We start from the raw sequence: 10,496 nt of genomic DNA on the forward strand, positions 1-10,496 counted from the left end.
TTACATTCTCGAAGGTAACATTCATCTCCAGATTCTGCTTGCAAAATGCCTGAAATACGTAATAATTTGCATATAATCCAGCTGTTGACAGTAAATAGTTATAAACCATACAGAATCTTATACAACTGAAGTTTAATGAATAAAACAACAACACTGAGAGAAGGAATGCTTTTCAAAGTTGTCATAATTGGGAATATACCAGTATCCAAAGCTAACAGTAAATCTAAAATGATTAACTTTGTTATATGCTGTAATTTACCTGAAGTCTGTTGTTTGTAAAGCCATAAAAGTAGGGAGCAGAGAAGAGGTACAACGAGTCCTCAGGAGGCATATCAACATCCCCATAATAGATGTACCGCAACAAAGAATCAAAAGACTGTTGGGAAGGAATTGTCTCTCCAATTGCAATCTGAAAACATGAGAGGAAGATACAATATACAGGTCACACTGACATGCTTCATAGTAATACAGACTGTGTATATAAATTATACTGTGCAACCAATAGTATTTGTTCACTAATGGAAGACAGTGTTTCTTAAAATTGAGGTAATTTGGGTAAAAAACTAAATAATTCTGATAAGTGTATCTTAAAAGTACTGCACTGAATATCACTTCCATTAATAGTTTGATATGATGTTTACACTCATATACTTAAAATATATCATTAGTTAATTTGTACAGAAATATTGAAAAAAGTTTCATATTCCATGAGAAAAGATTTGGAGACATGCAGTTTGAAGGAATTCAAAGAATATTATTCTTTTAAAAGTACAATACAAATAATAAAAAAAGATATGAAGACCAATATCAGCCTGAATGTTAATAATAAAAGAAAGCACTGAACACTAATTATATCATGATGAGATACTGAAAATTAACAGGTAAAGTGGCACAAACCTGCACAATACTGTTCTCTGGCATGAATGACCTAAACATAGCTTCAAAATAAGAGCACCGGGCTGCCAGTACAGCCTTATGAGCCCTGATGGGGGTTCCAGCCAGCATGAGAGTAATGTCACAAAACTCTTGGCCAACACTCTTCAGCAACTGCTCCATGTCTTGCTCCAGTGTTGTACCTAAAAGAAACAAGCAATGTGCCATACTTGTCTTTACTCAAGATATCTCTGATCTTTACTGTAAAAATGTACACCTTTATTTAAAATATGATTAAAGCATACAATGAAATTGGTGTGTATACATTGGCTGATGTATGGAAAACAGCTGTGTACATTGCATACCAGATGATTCAAACTGTGGTTCCTGTAGGGACCTCATTTGCGGCATCTGCTTCCGTCGGATGATCTCCACCATCAGAGGTTTGTCTAGCATCTCAAATTCCTTAGACATTACAATTTGATTGTAGTTGCTTTCACGAACTATAAACTGTAAGAAAAAAAGAAAAGAAAAAAATTAAAGATACGAGAAACTGGCCTTTTTACAAACACATGTATTTATAACTTTGGGTTCCAAATCTATACCTGAAAGACTACACATTGGAAGGAGGGGAGGTTGGGGGGGACTTACTTTCAGACAAAATTCCTTGATGAAGAACAGCTTCAGGTTGGCAGCATTGCACAAAGCAACCAAGACATTACGATGATTGATGGTGGCTTCTAAGTACTGCACACACAGCTGCTCCAGGCGACGCATGTGACACTAGGATGAAAAGAAGAATTTGTAAAAAAGGTTTGGGATTGCAGTAATAAAACAATACAGTAGAAGGTCTAAACAGTAGCCTGCAGATTGAGATGTTTGACCACAGCAATGGAGGTCAGCACAATGATACTGAGCCACAGTAACATATACATAAATAAACAGTACATATCTATGGCAAGAACAAGGGCCGATTTCCTGAAAGTCAATATTTAAAGAAATGCCTTTGAAAGTTTGTTGTGTGCATGAGCGTGTGTAGGTGTGTGCATTTTATATGTACATATATATACACATACATACATATACATTGATACATAGACACACACACACAAACACATATATATAGTTTAAAAAGGAGAGCGTTCTCTAGTAACAAACCTGCACAGCAAGACGGTACACATCCATCATAATCAGAACAATCTTGTTAGGATTCTGGTCCTTCTTGCAGCGAGAAGGATCAATGCGGTCTGTATATATGTAATTCAACACCATCTCAAAAGCTTCTGGAACTGCATCTTGGAGTTTGACTTCTAAGGTTGGCATATCTTGTGTGGGAATTGCTGTTGTGCCATATACCTGCAAAAATGCATAATGATAAACTCTGAGTATCTGAGTGAGACTAAAAATGAATGTCACAGGCAGTTTGAAAAGAAAAGAAAAGAAAAGAAAAGAAAAGAAAAGAAAAGAAAAGAAAAGAAAAGAAAAGAAAAGAAAAGAAAAGAAAAGAAAAGAAAAGAAAAGAAAAGAAAAGAAAAGAAAAGAAAAGAAAGGAAAAGAAAAGAAAAGAAAAGAAAAGAAAAGAAAAGAAAAGAAAAGAAAAGAAAAGAAAAGAAAAAAGAAAAGAAAAGTAAAGAAAAGAAAAAAAATCAATGAAAAGTAGTAAATGAGAGATCAACATTGTCCAACGAACAGTATGTAGGATTCAAGTTAAACAAATTATAAATAAAACAACAAAGAGAAAAAACCAGAAAACACACACATATGCCAAAAGCCACTTTGCTGTAATAATATAACAAAAAGGCTTTTGGTAAATTTGCATGTTTTCTTGTTCTTCCCAATGTAGTTTTATTTACAAGAAATGGTGTGTATAGGTTTCATACTTTGATATTTGTAATTTTTATGAAGTATGTAAGCATATTGCCTAGATTTCTCTTATTTGGTTGAGGGGGGATTATTATAATTTTTTCTTCTAAAGATTTAAACCTTACTGAATAGAACAATATTTTTTCCTAGAAATGACTAAGCTCACTCAGAATATTCTAAATTATCTTTAAGAATCTTACCTTCTCCAGATGTTTGTCTCTGGCTTCCATGGCCTGACGAATTCTGTTTCTTAAATACTGAGAACGAGCTGCCACAAACACAACATGGCCAGAGATCCTCTTCTCTTCAATGCCAACTATGAAGTCCACATCAGTGAACTGCTGACTCTCTAGTAGTTTGCCGAAGTCATCATGTAGAGTGCATTTAGGGTAACTTGAAAACTGTGGATAGAAAAAAACTGTTAGTGGAATAGAATCCAAAATATCAAACTGCATGCAACAAGATAAAATCATCAACTTGAGTCTGTAAGAAGTGAATAATCTTTGGTAAATAGATAAATGATGAAAACAATCTTGAAAAAAAAGGAGAAAGAAATAAAAAAGCTCTAGGATAAGTAAAAACCTAAATACAATATCATACATGAGTCCTGTGAGGGAAAAATAAAATAAAAAGAGAAAGAAAGAAAAAAAAACAAAGTAAATCAAAGTAGTTCACCTGGAAGCGATACATCTCTCCACTTCTAACATTGTTGTCGACGGTTCCACCAAACACGTACATTGCATCACCAACAACTGCTGCGGCATGGAAGAGGCGGCCGGAGGGAACCTGAGAGTCTTGGGCAGGCTGTATCACTGACCATGTCTGACTGTCTAAATCAAAGCTGAAGACATATAAGGCGAATTACTGAATGATTCCCTGAATATTTTCTGTATCACTAATCATCAAAATGTAAATGACAATAAAATTAACAAGCAAAAATACATTCTTGTTAGCATACAGAGGGGGAAAACAAATACATTCTTGTTAGCATACAGAGGAGGAAAACAGAGTGGGACACAAATGCACAAAGATAGATAAAAGTAAAGAGAAAGAGAAAAAAAGAAAAGGAGGCAGAGAGAAGAAGAAAAGATGGGAAGATAAAGAGAAGAAAAAAGAGAGACAGAAGTAGAGAGAGAGAAAAAAAAATGAGACAGACGTGAAAAGAGAATAAGAAATGAGAAAACAATTACCAATGAAGATCATTAGGAAGAGTGGAGTCTGCTGCTCCTCCAAACACATAGAGGTGCCTATCAAAGCCAACCATTGTGTGGCCATAACGTCTAGTTGGGGGTGGGGGTGCTCCTCTAAGAATGTGTTCGGTTGATATTCTGGTCCAGCTGTGGGAAGAAAAAGTGTTGACTCCTATATTTAGCTACAAACATTGAACCTAAATATATGGATACGTGAACTCTGAAACGAGAACCATTTGAACGTTGATCGGTCCTGTTCTAACCCAAAAATATTTAATTTATCATTCTATATCATCACACATTCCTTCATCTGGATCATGATTTCCAGCTTCATATGAAACCAAATTTTTTGTCATCAAATTTGTGTCAAGCAGCTAATTAAGCTTTAACCTATACATAATGGGTACAACCATGTGAAAAACACCCTATTTCACTCTATTTGTGGGCAGCTGCTATAGCAGTGACTGCTACCTGCCAGAGACCTACATGTGAGGCACACACAGCAAGTGACCTAACAGGAGTGTAGGCCATGAAGACCAGTGTCTCTCATATGAGGCAGACAGCTACTACCCATGGTGAGACACATGTCATTGATGAGTTGATTTCAGAAGCACTTAATGAAAACTAGCTCTAATAACAGCAGATTTTTTCACAAAAACTGATTTATTTTTGTTAGCTGCATGATAATTTTTGTGAATATTTCTATCTGAAAAGAATAAATGCGTCTTGTCTTTATTTTTCTTAATTCTTATTCAGGAAAACCTAAAATGCCACCAACAGCACTTACGCTACTTAACAATTTAGTTAAATAGCTTAGAATATGCATGCAAAATAATTTCACTTACCATCTATCTTTAAATGTGAAGTAGAAAAGTGAATTTGTTATTTTGGCACCACTTTGTCCACTGAAAACGAACATCGAATCTCGGGCAACAGGCAACTGGGAAATTACAGCAGGTTGGAGGACAGTCTCCAGTCTGACTGATTTCTTCCCAAAGTCTGTTCTCACCCTGTTAAAATAAACATCACTATTATCTATTCCTACCTTTGTTAAGTATTCAATATTATCTCTCGGTAAACAATATGTATGTCATGGTGAACTTTCTTCAATGGAAGAATGGAAAGCAAAGCACATACTTCTATTGGTTGGGAAAAAATGCATAATCAAACCTATGAAATACGATTGCTAGAATGGGCTTTTTCATTATGTTTCAATTAGCAATGTTTGTGAAGAATTACGGTAAAAAAATTATGAAGAATAATTTTATAAGCAATACTCAAGCACTGGAAAGCAAAGGGAGTCTGATAAAGAAGTAATACCATATACTAACAAAAGACAGCATGTTATATTCATTACTGGAATAATTGTTTCTTACAACTGCCTGATCATCATTATAGGAACTTTTACCTTATATATTTATCTACAGACATTCCTGAAACAATTTCTGATGTCATTATTTTACTCCAACAAGAAAATCCCCTAAAATTCACAGAACTTACTAATTTTACTGGTTAACTTTTTTTTGTTTGTTTGTTTTTCTTTCATTCCTATTCCATCATCCTCATCATTCTTTAATAAACAGTGTAAGATGCCTTGGGTCTGAGAACCCACAGGAATAAAAAATTCTCACAGAAATCAGAAATTACCAATACAAGTTCTCAAGATAAGAAAGAGAATCTTTGCCTTACCACAAGTGGAATTGTCCACATGTCATTGAGTCGGAAATTGCCATCGTATCCAGCAAATATCCACAACTTTCCCTCATACACTGCTGCTCCATGAGCTGACCGTGGGACTGGTGCTCTGTAGATAAGTGAAAGCAGTTAATTCCAGTTTTTGCAAAGTAAACTTTGGTTATATGTGCCTGCTGATATATATGTCAACTGACAGTGTGGGATTAAACTTTGAGTATAAATTTTATTATGAATGTAGGTGTGACTGAGAGTATGTGTATAATGAGATTTTACCCTCCAGTCATACCATACTTCTGATGTTAACAAATAATTCCCTTTTACCTGCCAGTAAATTTCCATTCGATCCACTGTCCTGTTTGGAAGCGGTATTCAAATAGGTCATTCTGATTCTTAAGGTTGCTATTGCTGTGGATGTCCCCTGTGAAGCCTCCAAATACAAACATGGATGACTCGTGTACCTGTTAAAATACCAATGGGTATGAAAGGGATCTACAATTTAAATGCTGTAGGGAAATCAAAACAAATTTTAAGTGATGTGATACCAATGAAAAAATAGTAATAAAACTTGTAACTTAAAGAACAATACAAGCATAAAATAATAATAATAATAATAATAATAATAATAATAATAAATGTGCAGCTTCATTATAGAAGGTTATGAAACAAACTTACAAAGTTTAGAATGTGATAATATTTATCTAATGAGTATTACCAGGCACTAGCTATTTCTTTTTCTTTGTTTTCTAATGCCTCTCAGCAAAAACTGTTCATAATCAAAAAAGATGTTACAATGAGGAAGAAGAGTAACTGAGAAAAGTGGAGCCAGAAGAAGGGAAACGGAAAGGAAAATGAAGAAATGAAAAACAGAACAAAACAAGCTAAAGAAAACAAATACATAATTCAAGATAATTCATTTCAAGAAAAAGGTGTACATACCACAGCTGAATGATGGTATCTTGGGGCAGGTGGGAGGCCTGTGGAGAATGCTCTACCCCATGACTTTTCCTTGACATCAAACCTGAGCAGGTCATTCAACATCCACTTGCCGTTGTCTCCACCAAACACATAAATTGCATCCTTGTAGGCCACCACTGTGTGTTTGCTTCGCCTGATGAATACAAATATGAGCCAATGAAAATTTTATGATATGTGATTGGTTTATTATAAAAATTGCACCAGTTATATTTCTACATTCAAAATATATTTTCCACTTATCCCTCAATTCATTACTCTGGTTTAATGTTCATCTGAGTCTGATCAAAATGCCTTGGTAAGATTTTAGTTAAATTATTATATGAAACATCTTTCGAACTATGTCAATGGTCAACAAATGTTCACCATTTATATTCTGACACATCAGATCCTGTAGAATTTCCAGACAATTTATTGTAAAATAAGGTATTATTCTCAGCTCTATTTTGCCAGGGCTTTGAAGGCCAGGAGGCTAGAGCAACTGTTTAATGTACACCACTATCATGTTAGATTTAAGAATATAAATCCATTACAAATCACAAGAACTTTTGAGTGATTTTTGGATAGAACACAGCCAACTCAATCACAAGACACCACTGCAGGTGTTTCATTAATATTTACCAAACAATTTGGTAAGATCATATCTACTTCTAGAATTTTAAGTCATACCAAATCCTTAACATTTATTCTTCCTATTCACCCAATGGGATCATGTTAGGTTGGTCTACTACAGTCTTAGCCTTCCTCTGTAAGCAGGATTAGGTAACTTATGTTTGGCAGGATGACCTAATCTTAAAGGAAAGGAAATCTAAGTTTTTGTAGGCTGAGTCTGGGCTGTCCTGATCTAAATCAAAAGGTCACATGAAACCTTATATAATTATGAGGGATGTTAATCTTGATTTGTTAAAACCTGAATCCTATAGCAACAGCGAAGTTCAGATATCTTTGCAGTATAATAACCATAGCTACCAGAGTATCAAGCAATATCAGCTACCCTTATAGAATACCTACAAGTGTACTGACTTAATCTATGGCCAAATCTCTAACCACTTCCCCATTGGAATAAACTCCATTACAAAGATATTCTATTGTAAACAGAGAGGTGAAAAGATGAAGCAATAGAGATGCTATGATTGAGTTTAGCTGGGACAATGCACCAGCTTCAAACTAATACTATAAGGAATAACCTGAATTCGGTATTCACATAATGTATATATATATATATATATATATATATATATATATATATATATATATATATATATATAAAAGTAAAAGTAAAAGTAAAAGTAAAAGGAATGACTAACCCCAATATAAATAGTGAAGAAAGGGCTGTGAACATAAGGAAAAATAGACTAGAGATGAAATATTCCAACCACCCATTTATACATGCAGAGTGGTCCTACTTATTACATAAAACAGAAGCAAACAATGGCAGTCTTAATACCAATTTCGATATTGGAAGTGAGTTTAATAACCACTGTGCAAATGGGTGCTAATTTGACCTCAGGAATCAGCCCATCTTCTTACAACCATAATTTTTTTTGTTTTGTTTTTTACCTTAGTAAATGATGGCCCTGTCTGTACATCTTTTACTCTACTGTCTTATATTCCCATTTACTTTTGACTGTCCCTTACTGTGCTCAATTCTCACTGTATGCTAATTAACCCCTTGGAGATGGTTATCAATGGACTGTCAAGATTTGGACCAAATGATGGGTATCCAGAAATGGTTGTCAAGTTGTCTTTAGTAATACAAAAGAGGAGCATACTAGTCCTTTATTACTGTAAAGGTAATATTCCTGTCTGGTGACTGACAATGATAATTATCAATACAATCATCAGTGTGCAGCAGCTGCAATGTATTCCTAAGTCAGTATGGCTTTGAGCTGTGGTATACCCATCTGTGTCTACAGGTTGCCTTTCTCTTCCCCATTACTTCATATTTCTATCACTGGGGATGGTTATTTGGTTTTGTCCTCCCATAAAACTATAACATCTCTAGCTTATTGAGTGTGATGAGCATATATGGACTTTATACTACAATTTCAGTCTACAACACTGATAAAGGCTGCCAGGTGGCTAATATATGCCTCACAATATTCTAAGGCTTATATTAAAAACAAAATATTACCATTAATCTTTATGTTATTAATGCACTATACAAGGCCAAATTGATATTCTTGTAGAGGACAAAAAGTTGCAGTTATCTGTACAAGAAATAATTTGCATATATAAACAGTAATAGCACAAATTAAGAAAAAATATCACAGAAAGCGCCGCTCACTGCCTAAGTCTACTCTGGGCTCCAGAGTTTCAGCTTGTACCTTCCCATGCTGAGTCCTCCATCAACCCTCCCTTCCAGCAGTGCTCAAAGTACACACCCAGACACTAAAACATAAATTGTTGAATAAATTTTGTGACATGGAGTTAGGAACTCCATGACACAATATTCATGCATTCACCAGAGTGCATCTATACCGTAAAAAATGACCAGTGTCTCTCATATTGCCAGAAAATGTAAGGAGGGTAAAAAAGAATTGCCATGTCATGAACTCCTAATGAATGGAAAACTGTCAGGAGTGCTGTGCAAATGGTACTTATGCAAACTAGCAAACCTATTACTATCTCCAATAAGATAAAAAGAAATTTGATTTTCATATTCATTGTTGTTTGTTGCATTTTCTATTTATTTGTTATGCATTTTTTCTCATAACCTTTGTGCAAAATAAGAAATGTATACACACATTTATAATAAAAGAAGATACTTCAAAAAGGGTGAAGGCTCTTAATCAGCTGTGCCATTTCAATTAACCACATGTCAACTGCATTATTTAACTATTTGGCTAATAAAAAGTGTTCAGTTCAATGCATCTTACCTTGCACCAACAAATTCATCACACTCTGGCATGCACTTCCATCTGTGCACCGTTTCGAAGGGGCCAAAGTCTAAGGTGAGACATTCTGCAGACTCTGGCCAATTGTGGTCAAACTCCAGTCCCGGAGGTCCGGCTATGGCCATGGCTGTGACGTTCAACACCTAAAAGATAATTAGTTTTTGTAAATGCTTGGAAGTCACCTGTACCTCAAACACTTGTCTTGCACTTACTGGCATAACCTCTAGGGCCTCTGGCACTAAGGCCTTTCCATCAAATATATTCAGTCAAGACAGAGCTGGTATACCCCTTGCAATTTATCATTAAATAAGGAGGTTGCCTAAGCTCTATCCAGCTACAACATATGTAAAGGAGGTCTACTGGCTTCAACTAGAGTGTAAAGTACAGAGGCCAAGGTAATCACTTGGCACTGTGCCACTGTCATGTTCACTGATCACTGATCACTGCAAGTATTAAGTGGATGAAGTGGATGTGAAAATATAAACAATAGAATTACAGCAAATAAGCCTCATTTTAAAGGTCTCCTTAACGTACAATCCAACTTGCATATCAATATCAACTTACATATATATAGTCTACTTGTCTGAATTGATAAAACCTTTATATATGTATATACATTTTTGAAACCCACAAAATCACACAATAGGGAAGTCCTCTTGGATAAAGCATGCATAACAAATATACTTGATTCTCGAGTGCACAGAGCCAATGCAGCTACGTAATACGAACATTTTAATCTCAAGTGTACAAAAATCAGGGTAACGGGAAGAGAAGAAGAGCAAGAAATACGAATTTTTGTTTACCTAAATTGACAGTACTTGGATGTCCAGGATTATGACACTCACTGCAGAAGGTGAGTCGTATGTATCATGAGCTTAAAATAATCCTTGTTTATTTCATGGGTACATCCCTAATTGTTTAATTGTTATAGTTATATTATATGATTATCTAAGGGCATGAATATGATTTAAATAAAGAATCAAACAAATTGAGAAACCATTACCAT

General features: G+C 34.9%; 1 protein-coding gene across 1 annotated transcript in view; it reads right to left on the reverse strand.

The window, feature by feature from the left end:
* The window catches only part of LOC125035120 (leucine-zipper-like transcriptional regulator 1), an 11,443-nt gene extending 1,200 nt beyond the window's left edge, over positions 1-10,243 (reverse strand). Inside the window, 16 exon segments of the mRNA XM_047627291.1 lie at positions 1-49; positions 260-409; positions 898-1,076; positions 1,239-1,383; positions 1,525-1,656; positions 2,032-2,229; positions 2,937-3,137; positions 3,412-3,577; positions 3,927-4,073; positions 4,772-4,860; positions 4,862-4,936; positions 5,616-5,730; positions 5,943-6,079; positions 6,558-6,729; positions 9,473-9,633; positions 10,220-10,243. The exon segment at positions 1-49 is cut by the window's left edge and continues 86 nt beyond it. Coding sequence (XP_047483247.1) covers positions 1-49; positions 260-409; positions 898-1,076; positions 1,239-1,383; positions 1,525-1,656; positions 2,032-2,229; positions 2,937-3,137; positions 3,412-3,577; positions 3,927-4,073; positions 4,772-4,860; positions 4,862-4,936; positions 5,616-5,730; positions 5,943-6,079; positions 6,558-6,729; positions 9,473-9,615 — 2,098 coding nt within the window. The 5' untranslated portion in view covers positions 9,616-9,633; positions 10,220-10,243.
* Positions 10,244-10,496: the final 253 nt, after the last annotated feature.

The sequence above is a fragment of the Penaeus chinensis genome, chromosome 19 (genome assembly GCF_019202785.1).
Source record: "Penaeus chinensis breed Huanghai No. 1 chromosome 19, ASM1920278v2, whole genome shotgun sequence".
In the NCBI taxonomy this organism is placed as follows: Eukaryota; Metazoa; Arthropoda; class Malacostraca; order Decapoda; family Penaeidae; genus Penaeus; species Penaeus chinensis.